We start from the raw sequence: 25,105 nt of genomic DNA on the forward strand, positions 1-25,105 counted from the left end.
CCTATGACACAGCACATACCGGTGGCCGTCACTAGATAACACACCCCCAGTCATAATTATGACTAAACTCCACCCATTCCTACAATATCCCCAGCCATTTCTAGAATTTCTCAAAGCAGGAAGTGAAAACAAGAAATTCATAGACATAGCTATGCATGCAAGGACTGACCATGCATGATATCCAAATTATAGTTTTAACCATGTTTTTTATACTATACATTGTTTGTTTACATTTACTTTGTTTACAAACAGAATAAACAAGCGTATTTTTGAAGTCCTGATGAGGTACGACAGTTGAACTAAGCTCATTTATAAGTAATATTCTTCAAGAATCATGTCATTCATTTACAAGGCAAAAAATGTATGTAGCAACTGCTGATTGCCCCTTTAAACTAAATAAAAACTAGTAAAGTGAATGTGAAACTAACTGAAACTAAACTGAATTTGAAACAATTTTCTTCAAACTAATAGATAGAAAATGAATATTAAAACACTAAACTATAATAACCTTGGCACACACACACACACATACATGCACACAGATATGCACACACGCATACACACAAACACACACACAATTACCCAAACTACTCTCTTTCTCCTTCTCCAATCTCTCTCTCTCTCTCTTTATTTCTCCCTCCCACGCAATCACACTTACAAATTCATGTCCTGCAACTCTGACTGACATTCACTTGAATGTGAATGTCATGTTTTTTTTCAGGATGTTTCGTCTCCTTGTCTCTACATTTTAGCTGAATGTGAATACATTTACAAATACTTTCACTCTCACCCTGCCCCTCCTTGTCTTTCTCCTTGTCTCCCATCATTCCTACCTCCCATCCCTTTCCTCCCTATATCTGTCTCCCCTCACCTCACCTCTCCCTCTTCTCCCTCATCTCTCTCCCCACCCCTATTCCTCCCTCTCCATCCCCACCATCCCTCTCTCCACAGTACCCTGGGAGGATGCACGAGTTGATCCTGTTTGTGATCACCTGGGTGGGCATAGTGATCAGCTTGGTGTGCCTGGCTATTTGCATCTCTACCTTTTGCTTCCTGAGGGGCCTGCAGACCGACCGCAACACCATCCACAAGAACCTCTGCATCAATCTCTTCATCGCAGAGCTCCTCTTCCTTATCGGCATCGACAAGACCCAGTACCACGTGAGTAGGGGAGGGGAGGGGAGAGGGAGAGAGGGACATGTAGCCTGGTTCCAGATCTGTTTGTGCTGTCTTGTTAAATCGTAAAGACATTGTCATGTGGCATGTGAAATAACTGATCTGGGGCCAGGCTAGGGGACAAGTGCCTCGTACATGGAACACCTAATACAGGACAGAGAGACGTCTGTCTCGCACTTGGAACACCATCAGACCATCAGCACTTAAAGGGGAAGTGTTTTCATTATGGACCATGAGAATGAAAAGGTGCTCCGTTACAGGGCTTGAATGACCTTTATGCTGTCCTCTTCTGGATCTTACCTTCCTTTTCTCTTTCACTCCTTTTCACCCCTCTGTTTTTTAAATCTCTCTTTTTATTTTATTTTACTCTCCTTCTCATTCTTTCTCTCTCTCAGTCAGTCCCTTTAAAAAAAGTGTTTTACCTTTATTTAACTAGGCAAATCAGTTAAGAACTAATTCTTATTTTCAATGATGGCCTAGGAACAGTGGGTTAACTGCCTTGTTCAGGGGCAGAACAACAGATTTGTACCTTGGGGATTTGAACTTGCAACCTTTCAGTTACTAGTCCAATGATCTAACCACTAGGCTACGCTGCCACCTCTGACATCCCTCTGTCTCCCTCTATCTCCTTCTCCTTCTCTCTGTCTCAGATTGCCTGTCCAATCTTTGCTGGGCTGCTTCACTTCTTCTTCCTGGCTGCATTCTCCTGGATGTGTCTGGAGGGGGTGCAGCTCTATCTGTTGCTGGTGGAGGTGTTTGAGAGCGAGTACTCCCGCAAGAAGTACTACTACCTGTGTGGCTACTGCTTCCCAGCTCTGGTGGTGGGCATCTCGGCAGCCATAGACTACCGGAGCTATGGGACCAAGAAAGCGTACGTGTGAAGCAGTCCCTTTTCACCTGCAGATTGAGAGACAGGATTATGCTAGTTTAGAGTGCCAAGACTATTCCCCTAACAGGGAATGTAATATGGAGTGTAGTTTGAAGAGGATTGTTCTCTTTCATTGTCTTCCCCCCATGGACAAGAGTTTTGAACAGTTAGCCGAAGCCTGCTGATTAGCTTCTATAAGATATCCTCCGAGACAGGGGATGAGTGTGTGTGTGTGATGTGTGATTTGTGTGTGTGATGTATGTGTGTGTGCATGGGTACATTTTATGTGAGTGTGACTGTGATATTTGAATCTTTTCATATGTCCCATGTATAGGTGCTGGTTGCGGGTGGATAACTACTTCATCTGGAGCTTCATTGGCCCTGTTTCTTTTGTTATTATGGTACAGTCATTCATTATGATCCTATTATGACCAACTGTATTACATTCTTTTTCATTCAGGCTACTTACTTATTTACTTAATCCTCTTAGTTCCTGGAGGAACATAGGGCCTGTACTAAAGACTAACTTCACAAATATTACAACAATTTAAGACCAGAGGGTGTTCTAGGATTCCACTGAATGTGTTGTAGAGGTGTGTAACCTTCGACCTTTCCCCCCCCCTAGCTGAACCTGGTGTTCCTCATGATCACCGTGCACAAGATGACCCGCAACTCCTCTGCGCTAAAACCTGACTCCAGTCGCCTCGACAATATCAAGTGAGTCCCACTCAGCAGAGGTTAGGGGTCAGTGAAGCCTCCCAGGTCATGTGATTAGGGCATTTCCTGTATCAGTGATAGATGGGTTGGAAATCTGAAAAAATGAAGGAAAAGCAGAATAATGTTTGTCATATTGTCCAGACTGGTTACATAGTATATGTAAATCCAGGACACTTAAATTAGTATGATATCTTATATTTGGTATGGTTACATAAGACAGAAGGTTACTTAAGGAAAAAACAAAAGTAGGGTGGTTGGTCTGGGTTGATGGGTGGACAAATAACATAAACGTCTAGCAAGCCAAAGGTTGAGTGTTTGAATCTCATCATGGACAATTTTAGCTAATTAGCAACTTTACAACTAGTTACTACTTTTTAGCTATATTGCAACTACTTAGCATGTTAGCTAACCCTTCCCCGAAACCTTAACCCTTTTAGTTAACCCTTAATCTAACCCTAACCTTAACCCTTTTAACTAACCCTAACCTTAACCCTTTAACCTAACTCCTATCCTTAACCATAAATCCTTAACCTCAAATCCTAACCTCAAGAGCCACATAGCTAACGTTAGCAACAACAAATTGGAATTCATAACATATACGTTTTGAAATGATGGAGATACACAAATTAATACATACCATACATATCATACTAAATGTAGTATCTCAGATTTAGGTACAGTATAATACAAAATGCTCTGAGACTACGTTGTATTGTAATAACAATGAGTCATTTTCAAAGCAGATATTCCAGATAGTAGGTTCAAAGCCAGTACAGCTGAGATACATGCATTATAAGGCAAAACAGCCATGCTGGGTAGAGGGTTGGCTTCGGTCTGTGTGAGTGTTTCATTGTGATGCTAAGCTAACATTAACATGCCCTCTCCTCCCCAGGTCATGGGCTATTGGGGCCATCGCCCTGCTCTTCCTGCTTGGTCTGACCTGGTCCTTCGGCCTCCTCTTCATCAACGAGAACACGGTCATCATGGCTTACCTCTTCACCACCTTCAACGCCTTCCAGGGCATGTTCATCTTCATCTTCCACTGCGCTCTGCAGAAAAAGGTAACTCAAACACTCACATATCTAAAAGTGACCTTTTCTATTGAGTAAACTAAGCATAACATTTTAAATAGACATGATGGAATATAATTACAGTCTGCAGCCTGATTTATGTTGTTACTTTCCCTTAATAATTCCTGTGAGAAGGAGGTGATTATTTAACCAAATTTTAATTAAACAGGGTAATTATGCACGGTACATCACTAGGTGCACTATTCAGAGCTTTGTCTATTTGAAATGTTAATTTTCTCAAAGCATGTATGTCTTTGCCTGATGAAAAGCTTGAGTCCGTATGTTCAGATTGAAAAATCCATAAATGTATAATTCTTGTGTAATTTATATGTCTAGGCTACATTGAGGTTTGTCTTTAGCTCTTTTAGGCTATCTGGCATTAGCCTTAGGGCCTAACTCTACATGCACCAATAGCCTACATGCCAATCTGAAAATTATTTTGGGAACGGGTAGAAAAAGTTAACTTTGACCCACTGAGGCAAAAAGAACAATGTCAGAGTTTAATTCAAGAGAAAAGCTCAAAATGGAGAAATGAAAATAAAGAGAAGGGAGGGACAGAAAAGTCATGTTTAAGTGGTAAATGTTTAAGTGGTAGAAGTGGTAAAAGAGGATGATAGCAGTGCTGGCTATGTTATGTGTGATGGTTGTGAGGCACTATACACATTCAACAGACACAAGACGAGGACTTCAGATAGGCCTATGGCACGAGAAGGGAACTGTAGCCTACTGTTCAGATGGGTTAAATGGAAACGGAAATCTGGACACTGACTGTAGGTCTATAACCTCTCACATAGTCTTAATATCAACTCCTGCAGAATTAAGCATTTCTTGTAGTAAAATGATACAACAAATGTAGGCTATATTTTGATTCTGGAACAGGAGTGGAGAAATATGACTTCTTTCAGCATCTTGAGAGAATGTGAATGTGCAGTTAGGGACTGTCTGCAAAGGTGCTCTCTTTATCAACATCATAAAAGCTGATAGTATTTCTACCACCTAAAATATGCATCCAAGCCGAAATGAAATCTTAACAGAAACATGTTGGGTCGTTTTCACAGCTTACAACTGGTCAAACTGATGTAATTTGGAAATGTACTTTTTTTTGTTTTGTTATTGCATTTTCTCCCCGGTCCCTAAACATCTTTCCTCCACGAAAGAAGCAGAGAACTTTAGCCTACCGATATTAACTCGATTGAAGGATTCATTCTATCAATTTATGATCTTATTCTGGTGAGCAATGGTTTATTTAGTCTTCTATGGCAACATATAATGACAGAAGAGAAGGTGCAGGTATCTAATTATAGACAAGATGACTAACTAATAGCCAACCAAAATGTCAAAAATTAGAAGCAGAAACATATGGAAATCAGGCAACAACATAAAGTCTTGCACCCCCTGTCCAAAAATCATTCCTCTATCTTTGACTGTAGCCTACAACACATTTTCTATATTAGCGGGTCTGGTGCAGATTTTCACTTTATCACATATAGTTGGGTGGTTGAGGATTGGTTATTAGCAGTTATGGGCAGGTGCTGGTGAATAAACAGCCGACTCGCGCACCACTAGTGTGTATGTATGCGAGTCTACTGCTTACATGCGTGTGTCTAAGCCATGTTTGCCCTCTCTCTCCATCCAGGTACATAAGGAGTACAGTAAGTGTCTGCGTCACTCGTACTGCTGCAGCCGTACCTCCACCACCAGCTCCCACGGCTCCCTGAAGAACTCTGCCCTGCGTGCCAACAACCGCTACTACACTGGCAACCAGGCCCGCCACGCTGCCGCACACAGACAGGTCAGTGAACGGACATACACACACGCACACACCCCACATACACACCACACACACACACACGTGTGCACGCATGCATACACGCACAGACTTTAAGGGACTATATGGGTGCACACACAGGGCACATCATACCATACACAAACCCACAGATTACGGGTACACACACCAATCTACAAAGTGTAGGCCTGTCGCATACCTAATTCTCTTTGACAACACTCTAAACACACACACACACAATACACTCTCAGTCTACAGTTGACATACCGGCTATCACACGCTTCACAAATCTAATCAGAAACCTTCATCTCTATTTGGATCTACCACGTCTCAATCTGATGTTGTTTATCTGCGTGCATTAACTTGTTAATGTTAGTATGCCTACTGCGTGAGCTTATTTACTTCATGTATCTCTGGTAGCATGTATGTGTTTGCTTAGTAGTTTTAGACAGATCCATGCAAGCTTGGCAGTGTTCCAGCCTCACATAGTTACAATATCATATCATATTGTTTATTCCTGTCTGTCTATCTATCTGTCTGTCTTGATAATTCCTGTCTGTCTGTCTTGTTTTGCTTCACTGTGTGCTTCTCTTCTCCGGCGTTCCAGAGTCGGATCCGCAGGATGTGGAACGACACGGTTCGGAAGCAGACGGAATCTTCCTTCATGGCGGGAGACATCAACAGTACTCCTTCACTCAACCGTGGTGAGACTCCCCACCCCCTGTAACCCCCCTGCTGTCCCCCTCTCCAATCACGCACACCTCTATGGCAGGCTCATCAGAACTGACAGACAGACAGGCAGAACGAAGTAGGAGCACCGCTGAGTCTACTGTCAGAGACAAAGAGCGAGGAAGAGGAGCCAGTGTACATTGACACGAGCAATAGCCTGAGCAGCCGGTGGCATACCGTCGCCGTGGCAGCCATCGTCATGGGGATCAGAATTATCTGGGAGGGAGGGAAGAGTTGATGATGACAAAGAGGTAGCCGCTAAATCAACCGTCACTCTTTATGTTAATTTCATCCATTTTGTTTTTAATGAACTGATTAGCGTACGAGCTGGCTGGGGGTAATTAGTCTTATTGAAGAGAGTGACAGGAACAAGTGAGGGAGGGGGTGCGAGGAGAGGAGGAGAGAGTAAGAAGAGAGGAGGGGAAGGAGATTCGCTTTCCTGGAACTGACATCAGGGAGGAGTATACTAAACATTAGAAACACCTTCCCAATATCCACTCTGCAAGGTGTTGAAAGCATTCCACAGGGATGCTGGCCCATGTTGACTCCAATGCTTTCCACCGTTGTATCAAGTTGGCTGGATTACCATTGGGTGGTGGACCATTCTTGATAAACACGGCAAACTGTTGAGCGTGAAAAGCGTTGCTTGACACAAACTGGTGCGCCTTCTTGACACAAACTGGTGCGCCTGGCACATGCTACCGTACCCTATACACAATCCATGTCTCAAAGCTTCAACATCCTTCTTCAACCTGTCTCCTCTCCTTCATCTTCAACCTGTCTCCTCTCCTTCACCTTCAACCTGTCTCCTCTCCTTCACCTTCAACCTGTCTCCTCTCCTTCATCTTTAACCTGTCTCCTCTCCTTCACCTTCAACCTGTCTCCTCTCCTTCATCTTTAACCTGTCTCCTCTCCTTCATCTTTAACCTGTCTCCTCTCCTTCACCTTCAACCTGTCTCCTCTCCTTCATCTTTAACCTGTCTCCTCTCCTTCACCTTTAACCTGTCTCCTCTCATCTTTAACCCTGTCTCCTCTCCTTCACCTTTAACCTGTCTCCTCTCCTTCACCTTTAACCTGTCTCCTCTCCTTCACCTTTAACCTGTCTCCTCTCCTTCATCTTTAACCTGTCTCCTCTCCTTCATCTTTAACTTGTCTCCTCTCCTTCATCTACACTGATTGAAGTGGATTTAACAAGTGACATCAATAAGCTTTCACCTGGATTCACCTGGTCAGTCTGTCATGGAAAGAGCAGGTGTTCTTAATGTTTTGTATACTCAGTTTATAGATAAAGAGGAAGGAGGAAGTGAAGGACAGAGGAAGCTGGGATAGGAGAGGAGAGGAGAGAGGATAAGAGAGGAGGAGGGATAGGTGAAGGACGGATTGAGGAGGGATAGAGCAAGAGGGAGAAACTCTAAACAAAGGGGCTGCCAAGTGTGAAGTCCTTTCTTTTCCCAAGCGTTTGAGAAAAGTTTGTCATTGTTGGCAAAAAGCGAAAGATGGCCGCGCCATTCGAGAGACAGAGAGAAAGAACGAGAGAGCGAGAAGTAAAGAGAAGGAGAGACACTATCATGGAGCAATAATTAAATGGGACGAATCTCGGCGAGAGCCGCTGTCTTCGTTGTTATCGCTGGCATCTCTTATCTCTTTGATTTCCCCACTTAACTTCTTTATCAACTTGTTTCTCTTCAGACAATAGTGATCTGTCCAGGAGACAAGGCGTGATGAGGCTTCTTTCTCTCTCCAACACTTAAAAGCTGTTGTTTTTAAATTGTCGACAGGATATTCTTTCGAGGTGTTTCTGGACAGCTAATCCTGAGTAATTTGGTGTGGAGAGAGACAGGGACAAGAGAGTGAGAGAGAGAGAGAGAGAGAGAGAGAGAGAGAGAGAGAGAGAGAGAATGAGAGAGGGGATAAAAGAGTGACTGTGTGCGTGAGGTAGAGCGCAGGAGAAAGAATTGGAGAGTGAGTGAATGAGGGAGTTGATGGGTGAACGAACTAACAAAGAAATGAAAGAATGTGAGTGTTTTAGTGTGAAATTCTCTCTGTGAATTTCTGTCTTTCTCATTGTCTCTGTGATGAATGGTTTGGTTGAGACCTGATGGTTGCACTTCGCCTTAGACCACTCTCCGTCATGCTGTCCTATTTTTAATTTCATGGCATTTCTATTCGACCGCCTGGGGCTGAAGCCATACATGGGCATTATAGAACATTCTCAATGTTCCATTTCTTTGAATTATATTTGTCTAAAGGTGGCATTCGCATTTCACTGTGAAATGAACTGTGTTTCAATGACTGCACTCTCTGACTACGTAATGATATGCATTAGTATCCCCCCTTCGACTACGTTGTAAGATACAGAACAATATTCCAAATGGCAACGCTGCCTGCAAACAGCACCTTTCCGCTGGAAATGTATTTTACTCAAAGGTTACAATAGCAAGGTAAACACATTCAGGGGTGTACTGTAAAATACATTACTCTGTAGAACATTACTGTCAATCGATTTTGAATAGGAACGTAACATATTTTTGAATAAACTGTCAATGGCCTGTATTACTATGTATAATGTTAATTATGTATTGTGTATAATAGTCATTATGTATTATATTTTGAGGTATTTTTACATTTATACAGTGCCTGTAATTATATTGTATGTTATATTTTTTGTTTTATCATATAAAATGTTGTTAATATACCAAAACAAACCCAAAAATATGCTTATGGTAAAGTAGATGTTTATGGTAAAGTATATATTTATGGTAAAGTAGATGTTTAAGGTAAAGTCGATGATTATGGTAAAGTAGATGTTAATGGTAAATTAGATGTTAATGGTAAATTAGATGTTTATGGTAAAGTAGATGCTTATGGTAAAGTAGATGTTTATGGTAAAGTAGATGTTTATGGTAAAGTAGATGTTTATGGTAAAGTAGATGGTTATGGTAAAGTCGATGATTATGGTAAAGTAGATGTTTATGGTAAAGTCGATGTTTATGGTAAAGTAGATGTTTATGGTAAAGTAGATATTTATGGTAAAGTAGATGGTTATGGTAAAGTAGATGTTTATGGTAAAGTAGATGTTTATGGTAAAGTCGATGATTATGGTAAAGTAGATGTTAATGGTAAATTAGATGTTTATGGTAAAGTAGATGTTTATGGTAAAGTAGATGTTTGATGTTTATGATTAGATATGGTAAAGTAGATGTTTATGGTAAAGTAGATGTTTATGGTAAAGTAGATGTTTATGGTAAAGTAGATGTTTATGGTAAAGTAGATATTTATGGTAAAGTAGATATTTATGGTAAAGTAGATATTTATGGTAAAGTAGATATTTATGGTAAAGTAGATGCTTATGATAAATTAGATGTTTATGGTAAAGTAGATATTTATGGTAGAGTAGATATTTATGGTAAAGTAGATGGTTATGGTAAAGTAGATATTTATGGTAAAGTAGATGCTTATGATAAATTAGATATTTATGGTAAAGTAGATGGTTATGGTAAAGTAGATGGTTATGGTAAAGTAGATGGTTATGGTAAAGTAGATGGTTATGGTAAAGTAGATGGTTATGGTAAAGTATATGTTTACGATGTTTTGTCTCTTTCTCTTAGCCACCATGGGAAACCACCTCCTGACCAACCCAGTGTTACAGACCCGTACCGGCACCTCTCCCTACAACACCCTACTGGCTGAGAGCTTCACTCCCCCTTCTCCTGGGGTCTTCAACTCCACCGGTAAGTAAACCTTAGTGTGTGTGTGTGTGTGTGTGTGTGTGTGTGTGTGTGTGTGTGTGTGTGTGTGTGTGTGTGTGTGTGTGTGTGTGTGTGTGTGTGTGTGTGTGTGTGTGTGTGTGTGTGTGTGTGTGTGTGTGTGTGTGTGTGTGTGTGTGTGTGTGTGTGTGTGTGTGTGTGTGCGTGCGTGCGTGCGTTCGTAGTGCGTGTGCTTCTGCATTTTATGCAAATATATTTTCTTATTTTTTGCATCTAAATATTTTTCTGTTTGTTAGTCTTTTATGCCTCATTGTGTGTGGAGGATGGGAAAAGTGTGTGTCTGTTTCACTGGTGGTGAGTGTATGTATCTGTCAGACAGATTCAGCAGTAGAGAGAGAGAGGAAGCCGTGCCAACTGCCTAGCCATCTGGCCAGGTCTCTAATCCTGCCTTGTTGATATGAAGAAGCAGAAATTGATTAGAAGTAAAGCTTCATCTGTGACCGAAGGAGAAATCTTGGGGACAGCTTCCCTTCTCAGACTCTCCCCAGAGTAAATGTGTCACATAGAGTTGTAATGCTGTGATAATTCACTGAGAACAGCAGCAGACAGCAGTGGCTAGAGTGATTGGGACAGTGGACTCCATTCAGATTCATGTATCTGAGTTGTTCGAGTTTATGGAGCATTTTGATTGTAGGACTTAGATACTAGAAATACACTGAGTGGACAAAACATTAAGAACACCTGCTCTTTCCATGACAAAGACTGACCAGGTGAATCCAGGTGAAAGCTATGATCCCTTATTGATGTCATATGTTAAATCCACTTCAATCAGTGTAGATGAAGGGCAAGAGACAGGTTAAGGAAGGATCTTTAAGCCTTGAGACAATTGAGACATGGATTATGTATGTGTGCCATTCAGAGGGTGAATGGACAAGACAAAAAAATGTAAGTGCCTTTGAACCAGGTATGGTAGTAGCTGCCAGGCGCATCTGTTTGGAACTCAATATTAGGAATGTGTCCTTAATGTTTTGTACACTCAGTGTATATACTGTTGAAGTCGGAAGTTTACATACACTTAGGTTGGAGTTATTAAAATTAATTTTCAACCACTCCATAAATGTCTTGTTAACAAACTCTAGTTTTGGAAATGTGCATGACACAAGTAATTTTTCCAACAATTGTTTACAGACAGATTATTTCACTTATAATTCACTGTATCACAATTCCAGTGGGTCAGAAGTTTACATACACTAAGTTGACTGTGCCTTTAAATAACTTGGAACATTCCAGAAAATTATGTCTTGGCTTTAGAAGCTTCTGGTAGCTTCTGGTAGGCTAATTGACATAATTTGAGTAACCTCCATAACCTGAAAGGCCACCCAGCAAGGAAGAAGCCACTGCTCCAAAACCGCCATAAAAACAGCCAGACTACGGTTTGCAACTGCACATGGGGACGAAGATTGTACTTTTTGGAGAAATGTCCTCTGGTCTGATGAAACAAAAATATAACTGTTTGGCCATAATGACCATCGTTATGTTTGGAAGAAAAAGGGGGAGGCTTGCAAGCCGAAGAACACCATCCCAACCGTGAAGCACGGGGGTGGCAGCATCATGTTGTGGGGGTGCTTTGCTGCAGGAGGGACTGGTGCACTTTACAAATAGATGTCATTATGAGGTAGGAAAATGATGTGGATAAATTGAAGCAAGACATCAGTCACGAAGTTAAAGCTTGGTCGCAAATGGGTCTCCAAATGACAATGACCTCAAGCATACTTCCAAAGTTGTGGCAAAATGGCTTAAGGACAAAAAAGTCAAGGTATTGGAGTGGTCATCACAAAGCCCTGACCTCTACCCTATAGAAAATGTGTGGGCAGACCTGAAAAGCGTGTGCGAGCAAGGAGGCCTACAAACCTGACTCAGTTACACCCGCTCTGTCAGGAGGAATGGGCCAAAATTCACCCAACTTATTGTGGGAAGGTTGTGGAAGGCTACCCAAAACTTTTGAACCAAGTTAAACCATTTAAAGGCAATGCTACCAAATACTAACTGAGTGTATGTAAACTTCTGACCCAATGGGAATGTGGTGAAAGAAATAGAACCTGAAAGAAATAATTCTCTCTACTATTATTCTGACATTTCACATTCTTAAAATAAGGTGGTGATTCTAACTGACCTAATACAGGGAATAGTACAGGGAATTACTACAATTAAATGTCAGGAATTGTGAAAAACTGAGTTTAAGTGTATTTGGCTAAGGTGTATGTAAACTTCCAACTTCAATTGTAGTATACTAGATAGATCTTCTGGCAGTAGCCCTTAGGTAGTAGTCCTACTTTCAATTCCCTATTATTACAGTACAGCTATCCATCATACTCTCATAATACTGTAGGTCTTAAGTAGAGACGCTATCCAGAGTACTCTCATAATACTGTAGGTCTTAAGTAGAGACGCTATCCAGAGTACTCTCATAATACTGTAGGTCTTAAGTAGAGACGCTATCCAGAGTACTCTCATAATACTGTAGGTCTTAAGTAGAGACGCTATCCAGAGTACTCTCATAATACTGTAGGTCTTAAGTAGAGACGCTATCCAGAGTACTCTCATAATACTGTAGGTCTTAAGTAGTAGAGCTATCCAGAGTACTCTCATAGTACAGTAGGTCTTAAGTAGAGCTATCCAGAGTACTATCTGTAGGTCTTAGAGTACTCTCTGTAGGTCTTAATACTATCCAGTAGGTCTTAAGTAGAGACGCTATCCAGAGTACTCTCATAATACTGTAGGTCTTAAATTGTAGAGCTGTCCAGAGTACTCTCATAGTACTGTAGGTCTTAAGTAGTAGAGCTATCCAGAGTACTCGCTCTGTGCTCCCTCCTCTCTATCTGTGTGCTCCCTGCCTGACTGAGAGGGAGTGTGCCAGCCAGTAGAGAGTTACTATAGTAGCAGCCTGTTGTGTCGTAGTAGAGGCCTGAAATTGTAGACAGCATCTCTGTTTAATATTTTAAACACTCTCTGCACAATGCGTCAGGCAGCCTGACGACCACGGGGTCCGGCTCAGCAGCGGCAGGGACATTTTTAGAACCCTGAGAGGAGAGGAAGTAGGAAGTGTACTTCATTAGAATGTCTAATTAGCCCTTCCACCACCGCCATAGCAACAGCCGACGAGTCTTGATTAAAATCATACCATGCATTAAAAATTAAATCCACACCGAACCGCAGTCTAACACGGATTTACTTAGGGAAGCCATGCCTCACCATGCCTCTCATTCCAATGTGATCACCCTGTGATGGCAATTTGGGAGGAAAATCACAACATATTTTGGTGTGTTGAAGGCGCGTCGTAGAATAAGCATTACTGCTACTTTATGAGATGGTGGTGCATGCATTATGGATGTACTGAATCACAGGCTCACAGACAGCAGAATATACCACAGTGGTTTCTGTGTGTGTGTGTGTGTGTGTGTGTGTGTGTGTGTGTGTGTGTGTGTGTGTGTGTGTGTGTGTGTGTGTGTGTGTGTGTGTGTGTGTGTGTGTGTGTGTGTGTGTGTGTGTGTGTGTGTGTGTGTGTGTGTGTGTGTGTGTGTGTGCGTGCACGCGTGTGTGCGCGTGTGTGTGTGGTGTAAATGATGGTGGATTATCATGTCAAAACTACAGGTTGTGTGTTTGTTTATGAGGCCGTTTGTGTGCCTGTGTTTTATCAATGATTATAGATGATTTGCACTAGATGACTAACAGGAGGCACTGTTTTGAAGCCACCACTCCTCCATCTTGGCACACCCTCACCGTTGTAAACATTTTTGGGGGTAGCTATGGAAAAGCATTTATTAATGTCTACATTTGTTTTTGTCACGTTTATTATATTATAGAGCTAAACATAAAATAAAATATATATATCATTTTTGGTTCTGACATTACTGTCCCCACTACAACATCAAAATACTTAAAAATACATGTTATTGTGTCCTTGAAACATTGAATTAACATACTGTATAATTCCATTAAATCCTATGGAGGACTGCTTCTTCTGAAGAATGCCAATATGGATGACCGGTGGCTTCAAAGCCTCTTACTGGCTCATACATTGACTTGTATATTTGTTTGAGTGGTTTGACTTTTGTTGCGAGTATTATTGGCTGATGTGTTCTCTTGTTAGTCTTTATCATAGCAATAAAAGCTATTGATTGTAGAGAGAGTGGGTGAGAGAGGGAGAGCAAAATAGAGAGAGAGAGTGATGAAAGAGAGAGAGAGAGGAGGAGTAAAAGTGACTCACTCACCAGTATTTTTCATTCCTTTCTTTGGGGCTTCTCCATGGATCTACAGGAACCTTCCGTGACCCAAGTATGTCCACGTCTATAAGCCTTTATGTTACTATCAGTGTCTATTATAGTGTTTACACAAATATTATATTTTCTCCAAATAATAATGTTTAAGTCCTAATTCTATTTAATAACCCCTATGTGTTGTGTGTGCTGTGTGTTTGTGCAGAGAACACTCTGTGTAAGGCCCGTGATCCATGTGGTATGGACACCCTGCCCCTCAATGGTAACTTCAACAACAGCTACTCCCTCCGCAGCGTGGGGCCGGTGGGCGGTGGCGGGGGCAGCTGTGACTTCCTGGGCGGGGGCATGGGGTGTGCAGACACCCCCCCTCCCCTCCTCAACCCCCGCGGGTCTGAAACCCTGGGCGGGGACGGAATGCGGCGCAACCTGTCTGACGCAGCTGCCTTCGAGAAGATGATCATCTCTGAGCTGGTGCACAACAACCTGCGTGGGGCAGGAGCTGGGGGCGGGGATAGGGTCTGTGGTAGTCTAGCGAGGGGCCCTCCTCACGGTGTAGTAGGCCGAGGCACGGGAGAGCCGAGCATCAGCCTGGACGACGACGAGGACTTCCTATCCAGAGAAGGCGGGCGCCAGAGGACGCCGCAAGACGTGGAGCTGCTCTACAAAGCCCTGGAGGAGCCGCTGCTGTTGCAGAGAGCCCAGTCTGTCCTTTACCAGTCTGACCCTGAGGAATCAGAGAGCTACACGGCCGACCTCACAGAGAGCCTGGGTCACAGCGGCCACAGTGGGCACAGCGCCGGAGGCCAGGGGTCTGGGGGACAGGGCCCTGACTCTCCCGCCAAGGACTCCCTGTACACCAGCATCACCAACCTGCGAGACTCGCCTTACCCGGACAGTAGCCCCGAGCCCCTGGAGGTGGTGCCCCGCTCGGCCCAGCCCCCTGAGGAGCTCTATTACAGCTCTGGGAGGCCCGCCCTTGGGTCTCGAGGAGCACCCATGCAGACCTTCTACCAGGCCCCGCCCCCCAGGAGGCCCAGTAGGGAGGGTGAGGGGCACCCTGGCCAGGAGCCCATCCACAGCGAGGGAGACGGACAGATGCAGCTGGTCACCAGCCTGTGACTGGAACCGCGAGGATGCGGACGGGGACCAAGATGATGAGGATGAGGAGGAAGGCTGGCTGGTTGCCTCCTCAGAACCCGCCTCTCTCTCTTTCTCTCGCTCCTCTCCACTTCCTGCTTGATTGGTTGCCTTTTTTCCCCTCTTTATTTGTATTGAAAGATGAGCGAACAAATGTACATTTAAGGAGAGTTTTAGCTGTCTCCACGGCAACAGTCTTATCCTAGAGAACCTCCGCTGTCTGGTGGAGATGAGTGATGGCTGAGTTGTTCTTCTCTGGAACATTCACCCGCACTCTCCTTCTCTCTCTTCAACATCCCCCTTTCTCTTGGCACGCAGCAGACAGATGCCAAGTCCAGCACTCTGAATGTACCAATCCAACAAACCCCTTATACCTTACTCCTACAGAGCTACAGATATTTCTCAACTTAACTTTGTTCAAAGTCCATTTTATTTAATTTCACTGAATTTCTACAAACATTCCTCTAGAGAAATTGTTCTCATTTTCTAGTTCCCTTTTCTCTTTCCCTTTTTCATGTTCCATCTCTCTTTTTGTTCACTCATCATTTGCTCGGCGTAGTTAGCTGTGGAGACAGGGGATATACTGTAGTAGCCTATTATACCATAGGAAAAAAATCTCTGAAAGCTACTTCAGTGTTGCCAAAAATACATTTTCCCAGCCAGAACAGAAACTGGAGCATTCGCACACACACAGACATACACACACAGACATACACACACACACCCACTCACTCACTCACTCACTCACAGAAGTGCTTGTTTCTGAACATCAGACACAACCCTCCATCTGAGTAAAAAGAAGCCAGAACAATTGTTCAGACAAGGCAGTTGGAGCTGCTGTCTAAGAGTAGTTGCCTTTATTTTATCTTGAACTGACTCGTATGTACAGAACTAGAGGAGAGACTGAGGATGTAGGAAGTACACCACAGGACAGGAAGGCTGTTTGAGGGGTCAAGGGTCAGGGGTCAAGAGGTAGATCTTTAGGACTCGAGGAACGGACAAGGACTTTTTTTGGGGGGGGGGGGACTTTTTTGTTATTTTCTTCAGAAATTTGAAAAGTAAAAGACTGCTTTACTAACTTTGAAGAAGAATATGTTATCTTGGTGACTTTCTGTTGCATCACCCGGAGGGTTATTAAGGGACAGATTGTGCACCCTTTAAGAATGGATGCCCTTTTCAATGGATGTGTCCACGTCACCTATGTGTGGTTGTGACAGAATGGACTCTAAATGTTGGAACCACTTCAGCCGTTACGCAAGTCTAACTCTGTACATATGAACCACACAAACTACAGTACTTACTCTACTCCTACCGTGTAAATAGAGAAACCAGATGAAGAAAAGCAACAAAAAAAGTAAGAAATATTAAAAACGGACTTCTTGTACTGCAACAAAACAACAAAAGAAAAAAAGAAAATGTTTTGGAGTTTGTGACCTGAATGATGCACTCCATCTCTCTGCCCGTCTTTATCTTGCTCTCTCACTGTCGTTCTCTTGAGTCATAACTAGTGCTGTGCCATTCAGTGAAAATCTCTTGAACAGAAAAACAGAGAGAGAGAAAGAGTATGATGGGTGGTAGAATTTGCATACAAATAAAAACGTTTAAAAAAAAGTCCTGGCACAATTTTATGTAATATAATCCATTTCATGTTGTTAGTGTTTGACCTTTGACATTCCCAGACAGGAAGTGCTGTGTGGGCGGGGGAGGGGGGATAGATGTCATAATAACATGTCATACTGTGCCTCATCACGGGCGTTCCAATGCATTGTGGTTCAAGGACAGCAGCCATAATGTGATTTTGGTCAGTAATGTATTGTTTGAAAGGTTATATCCTAGATACAACTAAATGATATCATTTTAATATGATGGGTTTTAGCATGTCAGATAACATTTGTTGTCTGTCAAAACGTCTTTCATATTGCTGTTTCTAACAGATAGTTTCAGCATTATTCCAGAGCCTAATGTGACAATGAATTCCCTGTTTTTGTGTGTGTGTGTGTGTGTGTGTGTGTGTGTGTGTGTGTGTGTGTGTGTGTGTGTGTGTGTGTGTGTGTGTGTGTGTGTGTGTGTGTGTGTGTGTGTGTGTGTGTGTGTGTGTGTGTGTGCGAGAGTTTGTGTGTATGCGTACATGTGCAGGAGAGTGTGTGTGTACATGTGGGTGTGTGATATGCTCAAGCATATGTACCATATTCGTGGGGATTTTGTAAGTGTGTACATTCAAAAAGCTATTTTTGTTGGGTGAATTGAATGCACATCAGAGGAAGGGGACAGTAATTCTATATCTAGGAGAAAGCCTTTTATTCTATTAGCTTCCATCTCAAAGACAAGGGTAGCCAGCTGCTTCTGTGTGGCTGTTCCTGAGGTTCAGGTACCAACCTAAAACTGGGACACTTCAGGCTGCCTCACAGGATCTTGAGCAAGGAACAATGACAGGGTTTGTGGCACCCTATTTCATATGTAGTGCAGTTCTGACCAGGGCCTCCCTATGGATTGAACTACTATTGACCAGAACCCTATGCGAACAAAAACAGAACTTTGATCAAAGAAGCATGCTGTGTTCAAAATGGAACCATAGTGCACAACTTTTCACCAGGGCAAATGTTGTCCACTATGTAGGGAATAGGGTGCCATTTCAGACAGTACAGTCAAAATGACAGGCAGACTTGACCGATGGGACCATCCAGTCAGAATGACAGGCAGAGTTGACCAATGAGACCATCCAGTCAGAATGACAGGCAGAGTTGACCGATGAGACCATCCAGTCAGAATTACAGGCAGTTGACCGATGGGACCATCCAGTCAGAATGACAGGCAGTTGACCAATGGGACCATCCAGTCAAAATGACAGGCAGTTGACCAATGAAACCATCCAGTCAGAATGACAGGCAGAGTAGACCAATGGGACCAGCCAGTCAGAATGACAGGCAGAGTTGACAAATGAGGCCATCCAGTCAGAATGACAGGCAGAGTTGACCAATGGGACCATCCAGTCAGAATGACAGGCAGAGTTGACCAATGAGACCATCCAGTCAGAATGACAGGCAGAGTTGACCAATGAGACCATCCAGTCAGAATGACAGGCTGAGTTGACCAATGAGACCATCCAGTCAGAATGACAGGCAGAGTTGACCAATGAGACCATCCAGTCAGAATGACAGGCTGAGTTGACCAATGAGACCATCCAGTCAGAATGACAGGCAGTTGACCGATGAGACCATCCAGTCAGAATGACAGGCAGTTGACCGATGAAACCATCCAGTCAGAATGACAGGCAGTTGACCAATGGGACCATCCAGTCAGAATGACAGGCAGTTGACCAATGAGACCATCCAGTCAGAATGACAGGCAGAGTTGACCAATGAGACCATCCAGTCAGAATGACAGGCTGAGTTGACCAATGAGACCATCCAGTCAGAATGACAGGCAGAGTTGACCAATGAGACCATCCAGTCAGAATGACAGGCTGAGTTGACCAATAAGTCCATCCAGTCAGAATGACAGGCAGAGTTGACCAATGAGACCATCCAGTCAGAATGACAGGCAGTTGACCGATGGGACCATCCAGTCAGAATGACAGGCAGTTGACCAATGGGACCATCCAGTCAGAATGACAGGCAGTTGACCAATGAGACCATCCAGTCAGAATGACAGGCAGTTGACCAATGGGACCATCCAGTCAGAATGACAGGCAGTTGACTGATGACCATCCAGTGAGAATGACCATCCAGTCAGAATGACAGGCAGAGTTGACCAATGGGACCATCCAGTCAGAATGACAGGCAGAGTTGACCAATGGGACCAGCCAGTCAGAATGACAGGCAGAGTTGACCAATGAGACCATCCAGTCATGATGACAGGCAGAGTTGACCAATGAGACCATCCAGTCAGAATGACAGGCAGAGTTGACCAATGAGACCATCCAGTCAGAATGACAGGCAGTTGACTGATGGGACCATCCAGTCAGAATGACAGGCAGTTGACTGATGGGACCATCCAGTCAGATTGATAGGCAGTTGACCAATCGGACCATCCAGTCAGAATGACAGGCAGTTGACTGATGGGACCATCCAGTCAGAATGACAGGCAGTTGACCAATGGGACCATCCAGTCAGAATGACAGGCAGTTGACTGATGGGACCATCCAGTCAGAATACAGGCAGTTGACTGATGGGACCATCCAGTCATAATGACAGGCAGTTGACCAATGGGACCATCCAGTCAGAATGACAGGCAGTTGACTGATGGGACCATCCAGTCAGAATACAGGCAGTTGACCAATGGGACCATCCAGTCAGAATGACAGGCAGTTGACCAATGGGACCATCCAGTCAGAATGACAGGCAGTTGACCAATGGGACCATCTAGTCAGAATGACAGGCAGTTGACCGATGGGACCATCCAGTCAGAATGACAGGCAGTTGACCAATGGGACCATCCAGTCAGAATGACAGGCAGTTGACCAATGGGACCATCCAGTCAGAATGACAGGCAGTTGACCAATGGGACCATCTAGTCAGAATGACAGGCAGTTGACCAATGGGACCAGAATGTCAGAATGACAGGCAGTTGACCAATGGGACCATCCAGTCAGAATGACAGGCAGTTGACCAATTGGACCATCCAGTCAGAATGACAGGCAGTTGACCAATGGGACCATCTAGTCAGAATGACAGGCAGTTGACCAATGGGACCAGAATGTCAGAATGTAGCGTTGCCATATTAAAGCGATGCCAGAGAGAAACCATCCATCAAACCAGAGACGTATTCATGAGGTTCCTTCCCCCTAAAGTCTGTCCCAACCTTAAAAAGCTGAGAGTTTTGCCATTCTCTTTATTTATGTATTTTTCTAATGCTTTATTTATCTCTATATTTATTTATATATTTGGAATATTTATTTCTATGTTCATTTATTCATGCTTTATTTTTTATTTTTCAAGATCTCTGTACATAGCTGAGCTGTGCAATGCGAATGCTGAAGTAAAGCCCATTTAAATGTGCAGTACATTTAGGCAAGTAGGTGGATTCTCCAGCGTCCACTTCAGGGTGACATTTGGTTAGGGCCTGGGTGTCCCACTTCTTCCTAAAGAGTCCTAAAGGGCACATTGAGTTTAGTTGGGGCTCTTGGGGGAGAAAGGGAAGGATTGAGAGCCAGGATAGAATTAAGAATATATTTGGTTTTTCCTCCATTTCTTCTTGGTAGAAGAATCTCTCTTCGTTCAGACTCAGATAGGAGGCCCAGGTGTTCTACAGGAGGCATGTGTGCAATACTGTGCTGGTGTGTCTGACTTGGTTTAACATTGGAAACGGCCTTGTTGGGTAGTGTTACTATATGCCTACCACTGGACCGCTGTGTATGTCTGTGTTTACAGAAGGATCTGATAATTATGCACATTTTCTTTTGCTTGTTACTGGAAATATTAATTAAACATTGGCCTTGCAGCTCATAGTTTATTCAATAGGAGCATTGACCGGTCAGCAATGGACAATTGAATGTATGTTGACTAGAAGGAATAAAGAAAGTGAATTAATGGCCTACACTGACCGCCATCATTATCATCACATCACCACCTACACCTTTATTGATGCGATCTACAAAGTTTACCTTTAGCTGGTAACCTCACAGGGACAGACACTGTGCACGGACAGACTCACCAGGAGGGGAAGAACCTGCATCACCATCTCCTGTGTAGGCTCTGTGTGTAGGTCAACACCTGTTGTATTCTTGGCATGTGACTAATACAATTTGATATGATTTGATTTAGTCTTTGTTTCTCCTTCCCTCTGTCTCTCTTGGTCTCCCTCTCTCTCTCTCTCTCTCTCCCTCTCTCTCTCTCTCTCTCTCTCTCTTTCTTCCCTCACCTCTCTCACTCCATCCCATCTTATTCCACCAATGGGCTCTCTTTTAGCCCAGCATTAATCCCAGAGTTTTGTTTGGAGTTAATTTGTTTGTATTAAGCTTTGTTTACACCAGATTGATATCTCAATAAACAGTGGAGCCATACTGTATTGTGGTAATGCTAGTGATTATACAGCAGAAAGCACTGTAGGACCCAGAGACCTGCTCAATGGGAGTTTCACCCCCATCTAAATCCCTATGTTACCTCTGATTAGGATAATAACACTGGCTAATCATTTACTGTGCTGAGACCACAGAGGGAGAGACCTCTATACACACACACGCACGCACCGACACACACACACTCTCTCCCTTACTCCCCCTCACTCTCTCACCCACTTCCATCCCACTACTCCCTGCCCGTGCATCTGGCCCCTACCTCTATGTGTGCTGGCAGGTGGATTGAAGGTTCTTATAGGATAGAGTTGGAGTCAGTCTGTCCCTTCAGTCTGCGGCCCCTGCAGCTCTACCCCAGTAGAACAGTCATCTCTCAGTGTTCCAATAGACAGCGGAGGACACTGTGATCTGACAGTAACGTTGCCCTGCTGCTGACCTTCTCAGATGGACTGTTTCTCTCCCAGGTTTGTGATGCCCATATCCTGTGACCTCTGCGTTAGTGTGAAAACATGTCAGTGGTTCCTCTGCAGCGGAGGGGAGGAGAGGAGAGGAGGAGCACTGGGTCATGTAGTCTATCCCCAGGGAACTGCCATAACGGGAGCGGTGTCAGGACATGTGATGTCACAGTTAGCCAGGGACAGAGTGTGTGTGGGGGGATGAGTGTCAGTGTGCCTGTGTGTTCGTGCAAGGTTATACAGGAAGCAGAGATAAGGATGTGATGTATTGTTCTAGATGCCTTACTGTTGCCGTGGCGCATTAGATTAACCAGGCGCATTAGATTAACCAGGCGCATTAGATCAACTCCACTGGCCTCACAAACCCATTGTAACAGTAACACATAGGTCTCTGTCTGTGTAGTGAAATTATTGAGTTATAATAGGAATCAACTGCCACATCTACTGGACAAGGGAGATTTTCAGAGTGATAAGGAATGCAACAGGTTTTCCTATAGAGAATAATAAATTAGTCTATTTTGTTATTGGTCTCTTGTTACGTGTCCACATGACCATATACAGTACAGATATCATAGTTTTAAGAATATGTTGGAGTATGATTACACAAATGCAGTGACAAGGATTGTGCTGTTTATTTTTGTGTTGGTTAACTGTCCGTCCATGGAGGTGAGTTATGGCTCAAACCGGCGGCCATCTTTTATACACAGGGTGGGACTACAAGAGATGGATTTCTGGGTAGGGTAGTCTGGGTACTCTACACCCGGAACCTCTGGTCCAAAATCAAAAGACAACACACACACACACACACACATACTACACGCATAGTAACACACATACATGTCCAGTCAGGTTAGGTAGTTTAAACTACTGTGTACAGTGAAGTGGCGCTAGAGATCATAAAAATCATAAGGGATTTACCGTTTACATGTTCAAAGTTGATCCACGTAACCGTAGGAGCTAGGAGCAGGCTGACGTTGACCTATTCATTTTTGTAGGCATGTTTTTCTATTTCTGAATACACATCCCAGTACTCTGGCTCCTCTGACTGTGTGACTCTGATCTGTGTCTGAAACTCTGCATGTGTGGATGACTAACGCTATGGGACACTGATGAACCATCTCTGTGGTGGGCAGCTCCATGGGACACACATACTCCCCACTAGGCTGACTGGTCACTGTAGGCTAGAGATGCTGGTCTAAGTGGCCAGCCACCTATCGAGGTCTATTGGTGAGTGTTCTGCATGGCTGTAAGTGTACAAGGACAGGGTCTGGGAAATGTGCATGAGATGTTCTGGGCTCTATACTGTAGGAGGGGTTGTGATGCTGTTAGTAGCAGGTCAGTATGTTCATTGGTCAGACCCAGCCAGACAGTATTAGACATTAGGAATGACCAGACAGGTAGACAGTCTAAGGCAGAGAAGTGTTGGTAAGAGATGAGTGACGACTGGTAGAACTATTGCTGGGTGTATGGATGTTTGGGCTCAGATTGGGAGGTTCATCATCAGTAGGACCTTTGAGGACTGAGTCGTGATCATGTGCCATTGGGGTGATGATAATGTGTACTCTCCATTTAGAGTACTTCTCTTAGATTTTACTATGATGGGTTTTTCTCCATTCATTTATTCTGTACTTCTGAATCCTTTCTAAAGAGAGGTTGATGTAAAACCTTGATTCAGTTTTGTTCTTTTTTTATTTGAGGACTGATGTGTGATTCTTTTCTCACGTCATTGCTTTGACAGCTGTCTGTCTATCTGGGCCAAAGGGGGTGGTGGTTTTCTGTGAGCGTTTGCGTCATCGCAGGTCAGCGCGACCCTGTATCAGCACATATTAATAAAAACTATTTAAAATCGAACTACCTTGTGTCAATAATGGACTAGAGTTTCAATCTTTCCATGTGCATTCATTCTAATGATGTGTGGGTGTCTTTCAAGCTGAAAATGAAAAGGTGTTTTAAGTGCTAATGATTTATTCATGGTTTGGCCTGCAGGGTGATGGGGATCTGAGTATTAAACCTCAGCCTCGTACCAACAGGAGTACAAGACTCCCTGCCTCTGCCTTGCTCTGAGTAAACTCTCTTCTCAACCACATGCAGATGGAACTGTGGGTGGGTTGATTATTTTTCTTGTCTTCTATCCAAGGCCTTCAAACAAACAAAACAATCAAAGAAAAGCTAAAGAAAGGCGAGAGGAAGGAGACGTTGTTTCTGTACGAGTCATGCTCTCACTCCCACTCAGGGTTGGTTGGTTAGTGATTGGTCCTGTACGCCCACCATGATTGGAAGACGACCAACAAGGTTATTCTATGTTGAGGAGGGTGAGGAGGGTTAGTTCATGCTGAGAAATCAACGGTTGTTCATAACAAATGGTACTGAGCACCAGTGGCAGACATTGAGAACAGAGGTGGGTGGTTTCAGTCAGGTGGGCAGATCACTTAAAAAATGTGAAAAGTTGCTTAGGTATACAATAGACTTAGTGAGCCGTATGATAATGCAAACTGCAGATCACATGGATAGCAGTATGGTGCAGTACTGTACAACCACCATGTTGGATGTTTCATAGCAGAAAGCCGGCCATTCACAGGAAGTTAAACTACATTAGTGAGTTTGCCATGGCAACAACAAACTACGAGCATGAATGTTTCTGTAGTGTGCACTTCTCCTTAACTTATAGTTTGTGATGTGAGGGCCCTACATTGAAGGGAAGGGGTTTGTAGTACAGTATCCAGCCCCCCTTGAAAGCTCATTGTTACTGATAGCGTGTCATCAGTGTTTGATACGTGTCTCCTGGAGGGGTTCGTTTCCTTGATGGCTCATAATCCTGGCCATTGTAGAATCTGATCATTAGCTAATTAGCTCTTAGCTAATTATTATGTGCATCAGAGCGTCTTAATTCATAATTATATGGCTTCCTACTACCATTATCATCAATCCTGTCCCTCTGCTCCGTTGCTCTGTCCGCTTGGTGTGTGTGTGTGTGTGTGTTTCATACAAAATATAATGTGTGTGTTTCATACATTGTAGTACATGTATGATACACACACTCCTCCCTCTCCTGGCCCCTACTGTGCCCCCTCAGTGGTAGTCCCTGTGGGGGAGCTCTCCAGCCTTGACCACACAGTCACCCCACACTTTAGCACAATAAAAGACACATGTAAACACACGCCTAGGGCCTA

General features: G+C 43.6%; 1 protein-coding gene across 1 annotated transcript in view; it reads left to right on the forward strand.

Moving 5' to 3' along the window:
* The window catches only part of LOC135555267 (adhesion G protein-coupled receptor L1-like), a 242,721-nt gene extending 225,596 nt beyond the window's left edge, over nucleotides 1–17,125 (forward strand). Inside the window, exons 16-25 of the mRNA XM_064987580.1 lie at nucleotides 952–1,161; nucleotides 1,827–2,047; nucleotides 2,379–2,445; nucleotides 2,670–2,761; nucleotides 3,654–3,822; nucleotides 5,468–5,623; nucleotides 6,225–6,321; nucleotides 9,955–10,077; nucleotides 14,371–14,388; nucleotides 14,536–17,125. Of these exons, the coding sequence (XP_064843652.1) occupies nucleotides 952–1,161; nucleotides 1,827–2,047; nucleotides 2,379–2,445; nucleotides 2,670–2,761; nucleotides 3,654–3,822; nucleotides 5,468–5,623; nucleotides 6,225–6,321; nucleotides 9,955–10,077; nucleotides 14,371–14,388; nucleotides 14,536–15,449 (2,067 nt within the window). The 3' untranslated portion in view covers nucleotides 15,450–17,125. The remainder of the gene's footprint in view (nucleotides 1–951; nucleotides 1,162–1,826; nucleotides 2,048–2,378; nucleotides 2,446–2,669; nucleotides 2,762–3,653; nucleotides 3,823–5,467; nucleotides 5,624–6,224; nucleotides 6,322–9,954; nucleotides 10,078–14,370; nucleotides 14,389–14,535) is intronic.
* The last annotated feature ends 7,980 nt before the right edge of the window (nucleotides 17,126–25,105 follow it).

Source organism: Oncorhynchus masou, chromosome 15 (assembly GCF_036934945.1).
Source record: "Oncorhynchus masou masou isolate Uvic2021 chromosome 15, UVic_Omas_1.1, whole genome shotgun sequence".
Taxonomy (NCBI): Eukaryota; Metazoa; Chordata; class Actinopteri; order Salmoniformes; family Salmonidae; genus Oncorhynchus; species Oncorhynchus masou.